The sequence below is a fragment of the Quercus robur genome, chromosome 1 (genome assembly GCF_932294415.1).
Source record: "Quercus robur chromosome 1, dhQueRobu3.1, whole genome shotgun sequence".
Lineage (NCBI taxonomy): Eukaryota > Viridiplantae > Streptophyta > Magnoliopsida > Fagales > Fagaceae > Quercus > Quercus robur.
The window spans coordinates 23,751,671-23,758,194 of NC_065534.1; the positions used below are offsets into that span (position 1 = coordinate 23,751,671).

The window sequence follows — 6,524 nt, forward strand, 5'->3', positions numbered from 1 at the left end:
TTTGATCAATATGTCTGCGATTTTCCTTCTTCTACTTTCCTTTTCTTCCTAAAAAAGATTGTTTCCAATTATGGTATGGTTTTGACACAAACAAGAATCAGGCAAAAATATTTATGGAAACATTTCAAAACTTTCAAGTGAGAACCTGACATAAATACAAGCCACTCTGAAAAAGCTAAAGCATTCATGCTTTTGATGATTTATAACAAAGTATATTGGAGAAACCGTTCATAAAGTTTTTCCTATTTTTATATGAATCTTCAACTACGCAATTGATATGATCTAACATCAGATCCAAAGAATGAAAAATAAATCCAAAAATAAAATCAGCTAACATTAATCAAAGAAATTCCTTCTCAAAAAAAAAAAAAAAAATCAAAGAAATTATGCAATCGGCAAATGTAAAATCCAAGCAAATATGAGTAAATAAAACCAGATGATCGGAAGTCAAGCAAGGCCTTTTTCGAAGTTAATAAAACCCGACGAATCTGAAATTAACAAAAACGAAGAAAGTACAGCGCCGACCAAAATCTACATAGCCAAAAAATAAAAGGAAAACGAAAACGAAGCGTTCAGTTACCGAGTCAAAGAACCGAAGATCAGCGTGAATCTAGAACAGCGATCAAAGAGCTCCGAATCCGAAACCGAGAGAAGAAAATTAAGCGGCGCCGGCAGCGGATCGGCGGTATAGCTTGCCGAAGACGTGGAGCGCGGTGACGAAGCCGATGAAGCAGAGGCTCATGACGAGCACGACGGTCGGCGAGATCTTCAGGCCGGGAGCGTCGTCGGTGTAGAACCTCAGCATGTTGCCGCCGGAGCCGGCACCGCCTCCGATCCCGCCGGAGCTGGCGTTGGTGGAAGCGGACCCTCCGCCTAGCCGACGTCGCCTCATTCCGGCCGTCGCGGCAGCAGAGCCGCGCGGAGCCACGACGCCGGGCCTCGAGGTCGAGGAGGACGATGATTGGGACTGTGATGTGCCTCGCGCCATTGTTACGAAACGAGCAAACCAAGAAGAGAGAGTGAGAGTTGTTGAGATTTGAGAAATAAAGGATAAAGTCTTTTACGAATATGTGAAGATCTGGATATGTATGGGATTACAACCTTATAATAATAATATAAAGAGCTTGAATTCAGTGAGGTAGATAGACAGGAAATAAGTTATGCAGTGAATAAAGATCGGAAAGGACGTTAGGTGGTTTTGTTTTGCTACCCGCGACCGCGACTTGGCTATATAATAAGTTGTACAGTTTGTTAGATCATTATCACAACAATATGATTTTCTTTTTCTTTTATACCAGTTTAGCAGTTACAAGAATAATGGAGAATAAAGCTTGATAGGGAGTTCATAAAAGAATTAAATAAAATGATTATAAGGGAATGAAAATTAATGAAATTGAATGGAATATATTTAACTAAGGAAAAATAATGGAATAGAATGAAATTAAGTCATCTTGATTGAATGTTTTAAAATAAAGGAATGAAAATGAATAAAATGTAAATAATCTTGTTTGGGAGTAATATAGAAGAAATGAAATTGAATCATTTTATGATAATATTACTATTAGACTTCTATTTTAAAATAAATGGTTAAATATATAAGGGTATTTTGGAAGTTTTAGTAAAAAATTCATTAAATCTAATTTCATTCTCTCTCATTCCTCCCAATTTCGAGGGGAATGAAAATTTAAGGTTTTAAAGGAATAGAGAGGAATGACTGTTCCCTCCTACCTATTTCATTCCCTCCCACTTAAACTCTTAAATAAAGGAATGGACTTTCCATTCCCTCCATTAAAACTCCAAAACAAAAGAAAGGTAGAATATTATAAAATTATTCATTTCATTCCTTTCTGTAGGGGCTTGGGCCCCTGAACTGTGAATGCCCCACGTCAAGGCCCAATACTAAAAAGGAGCCCATGTGGCTAAAGCCTATTGCAAAGAGGTTGGCCCATATGGCTAAAGTCAGACACGGAGGAGATGAGATTAGAATGCTAACAAAAAAGCCAAGTCCTCGGTAGTATAGAGTTATGCCCAGGCCAAGTCGGGCCCAACACTAACAAGCCAGCCAAAGGAAAGACCGAGGAAGAACAACCATCTAAGGTTAGGACCGAGCAATGACTAGAAACTTTGGGGAGTCCGTCGCCAAACACTAATTGGCGTCTAAAACAAGTTCCAAAGAAGTCCTCTAAAGTCATGAGGATTCCTGGAGATTCAGACAAAGGTGGAAAAATGTGTCAAGTGGGAAAGCAATGATAACTCATCCACTAAGAAGAGACTATAAAAGGGGAAAAGAGGTGAACATGAGGTTGGTTGGAAAATTGGAAGGGAAACACAGGGAAATAGAGGGCCTAGTTTGTAGGACAGTGACACAGCCCACATATAAATTAATTGGGGGGCCCAAACACCATCTCTCAAGCCGGATTTGGTGTCCAAACTTTCCATTTCATTTCGTTCCCTCCTTCCAAACAAGGACTAAATATTTGAATTATGGATTTTTTTTTTTTTTTTTGAAAACATTTGAATTATTGATCTTAAATTACAAGACTGTTAACCATCTTCTTAAATATCTTTATATTTTGCAATTCTATATAATAAATTATTATTATTATTATTATTATTATTATTTGGATAATCTACCATTTCATTAGATTAAGAAGAACAACAGAAGGTACAACAATCTTGCCTATAAGTTTTCAAGATAGGGGGAGGCAAATCACATTTATTACACAAGAAACCTACTTTAAGAGCAATAACATATTTTGCAACTAAGTGAGCTGCTGAGTTTAGAGATTTCTTAACCCAACAAAACTCACAATTATCAAAAGAAACACTCATGTCAGCAGCATCACAAATGATGGAAGAGATGGACCAATCAGATGGTTCTTCTGCTTTGGACAGGGTATCAAAACATATTTTTGAATCCCCCTCCACAATAATGTTGCACCAATTTTCAGCTGTAGCCAAGCTTAGAGCCCATAGAATTGCAGCTGCTTCAACTTGAGTAGGAGTGCATAAATCATGAATTTTAGCCCATACCTTTAACACCTCTCCAAACTCATTTCTTGCTACCACAGCTAAAGAGGTGAAAGCCTGTGAGACAACATCATCCACATTTAATTTTATATAGTTTTTAGGAGGGGGAATCCATGAAGTTAATTCCTCACTTCTATCTTTGTCCTGCTCATGGTCCCAAGCATTAGGATATTCCTTTACTCTATTTTCTACATTGCATATGGTAGAAATGATGTTCACCTCACTACCATTATGCCAAACCTGATTCCTGAGATGCTAGATAGCCTACATAGTGACTGCCATTTGAAGTGTACTCAACTCATCCAAGTTCAAGACCACTTTGAGGATGTCCTCGTTTGATGCAATATTAATTTTGTTAGTTCTTATGCCTTAACTGCAGCCAAACCAGATGGCCCTTGCTACTTGGCAATGAAAGAATAGATGAGTTGTTGTTTCAGGTTCTCTACTACAAAACACACAATTTGGATTTGATGTCCCTATTCTTATTGTCAAGTTGTTTTTGGTTGGTAACACATTGGACCCAATTCTCCATAGTAACATTTTGATTTTGTCATGAGCTTTGATCTTCCATATTTTTTGCCATTGCTCTACAAAACTTCCACAAGGAGGGTCTTGGTTAGCCTTATATGCAGATTTCACAGAAAATGCCCCTTTGCTATCCGAAACCCATATTAGCTTATCAACTCTGCCCTCAAAGGAATATGTATTTTTTGGATGGCTTCAACTGACTCAGAATTAAATAGCTCATTTAGTAGAGGTAGATTCCAGCAATGATCCTCGGCAGATATCAAGTTAGACACCATCAAAGGGTTTCGTTGAATTAAGTCATCCTTTGGAGTTGGTTTAAACCCAACTAGCCAAGGAATCCACAAGTCCACCCATACATTAATGGAAGCACCATTTCCAACAAGGTAACAAGCTCCCTTAGCAATAAGGGGTTTGGTTTTCTCAATTGCTTTCCAAATTGGGGAAGCATTTTTGGAAGGTTCACTTTGAATCCAATTCTCTCTAACCTTGTATTTGCATTTTAGTAAGTTCATACACAAGCTGTCCCTTTTTGAGGCAATCATCCAAGCAAATTTAACCGAGAGTTTTATTAAAATTCTTGCTCTTTCTGAATCCCATCCCTCCAACTCCTTTAAGAAGACATAGTTTTTCCCAAGCCAACCAAGCCAAATACCTTCCATTTGGGTTTTTTGGATTCCACCAAAATTTTCTAGTTAAAGCATCTAACTTATCACACACCTTAGTAGGGATGTCAAAAAATGACATTGTATATGTAGGTAAAGCTTGAGCCACCGTTTTAATTAGAGTGGATCTTTCCGCCCATGATAAAGTCTTACTTCTCCACCCTTTCAATTTGGCTTCCAACCTCTCTTGTAAGAACTTAAAGTCCTTTGCTGGAGCCTTGGTAAGGAATAAAGGAGCCCCCAAGTAAACAAAGTCTGTTTTAAGACTTTTCATCTGTAGAATATGCTTTATTCCCTTGCGAGTCTGCTGGTGGGTGAGTTTGGAGAATATAATCCCTGATTTTGCTCTGTTAAATAGCTGTCTAGATCACCTACAATATTTTTTCCAAGTAGTCATTAATGGCATTAGCCTCCCTCCTACATGCTTTTGAGAATAGACCAATATCATTTGCGTACATTACATGTGTGATGGGAGTGCTACCAATACTAGCCTTAACCCCACTAATATTCTTCTCCATAAATTCCTTCTCCAAGATTCTTGAAAGAACTTCTTGGCATAATATGAAAAGATAAGGGGATAATGGGTCTCCTTGCCTTAACCCTCTTTGAGGTCTAAATTGCCCTGTCTTCCCCCCATTTATTTGTAACTCAGAGGACACTGTTGATACAAATTCAAGGATCCATTTCACAAATTTTTCATCAAACCCAAAGTTCTTGAGTACTACTTGGAGGAAGTTCCAATTCACTCTATCATAGGCCTTTTAAAGATCAATTTTGACAACCATTAACCCATATTTTACTTTTCTTGTCTTAAAACTATGCAGCATTTCTTGAACAATAATCTGGTTTTCGGCAATCCACCTTCCCAGAATAAATGCAACTTGTGTGGGGGAGATAAGCTTATGCAAAATTTTCCTCAATCTGGACATTAACGGTTTAGTAATGATTTTATACACAACATTACATAAACTTATAAGCCTATAATGATTAAATGATGTAGGGCTTTGTGATTTAGGAATAAGAACAATAAAAGAGTTATTTACCTCAACTGGCATTCTCCTTGCTTGAAAAAATGATGTGACAACTCTTGTAACAGACTCCCCCACAATTGCCCAATATTTTTTGTAGAATAGTATTGGAAAGCCACCTAGTCCTAGAGCGTTTAGAGTTTGCATCTGGAATAGCTCATTCTTAATCTCAGACTGAATTAGTACTTTGCATAACTCAGTATTTTCTTCTTCAGTGATGCATGGAGTGATTAGATTATCCAAATTTTTTGGAAAGTCCACTTCCTCTTCATTAAATAAGATCTTGAATTTTCCCACAAAGTGCTTTTGGATCTCCATTCTATCTGTGATCCATTCCCTAGAGTCATTCTTTACTACATCTATTGAGTTTCTCCTTCTCCTTATGATGGTAGATAGGTGGAAAAATTTTGAGTTCTTGTCCCCCTCCTTGAGCCAAACTTCTCTGGATTTTTGTTTCCAGAGTATTTCATTTCTCAGTAGCCAATCATTCAGTTCAGCTTGGAGATAAGCTTCCTTTCTACAGTTCTCCTCTATGCAATTCGCTTTTTGTATCTCTTGGATTTTGGTTAGCAGCATGTCTATTCTCTTTTGGCAGTGACCAAAAACTTCTTTGTTCCATTTTTAAAGCCATTTGGGTGTTTAGTTGTTTCATGCATAGTTTTAAGAAATCTGAGTCTGAGCCCTCCACCTCTTCTTTCCAAGCTTCATTAATAATTCCATAGCACTTTGTATCCCTTGTCCAAGTAGCCTCAAATCTAAATGGTCTAGGAAGGTAATGATCAACTGGCTGTGTGTCCAAAAGGATGGGACATTTATTAGAATTTATGGCACCCAAATGGTGAACGGTTTCCTTTGGAAAAACTAATCTCCAGGATATGCTAGATATACCCCTGTCTAACCTCTCCCTTAAGACATTCTTTCCCCATCTTTTTTTCCTCCAGTTGAATCTACTTCTAGTGAACCCCAAATCAATAGCTCCCAATTCGAAAGGAATGTCCTTCAAAAAATTTGGGGACATTGAGCTCTCAGCTCTTCCCCCATCCTTTTCTTCACTATCCAAAACAATGTTGAAGTCTCCGAAGCAAATACAAGGCTCTTCAAATGTTTCCAATAAAGCACAAAGGTTCTCCCAGGCCTTTCTCTTCTTGGCTGCATAAGGTGGTCCATAAAATCCAACCAAATACCAGTCTCCACCAAGGTCCAAAATTTTTACCACAATCATATACTTATTACTTATTAAACTCCACCACTTCAATTTGCATATTGTTCTTCCACA

At 37.8% G+C, this 6,524-nt stretch overlaps 1 protein-coding gene across 1 annotated transcript; it reads right to left on the reverse strand.

The window, feature by feature from the left end:
- Window positions 1–400: 400 nt before the first annotated feature.
- LOC126726191 (protein transport protein Sec61 subunit beta) lies at window positions 401–1,206 on the reverse strand. Its single transcript, XM_050431360.1, has one exon. It carries the CDS (start codon window positions 986–988, stop codon window positions 659–661), a length of 330 nt encoding a protein of 109 aa, XP_050287317.1. The 5' UTR covers window positions 989–1,206; the 3' UTR covers window positions 401–658.
- Window positions 1,207–6,524: the final 5,318 nt, after the last annotated feature.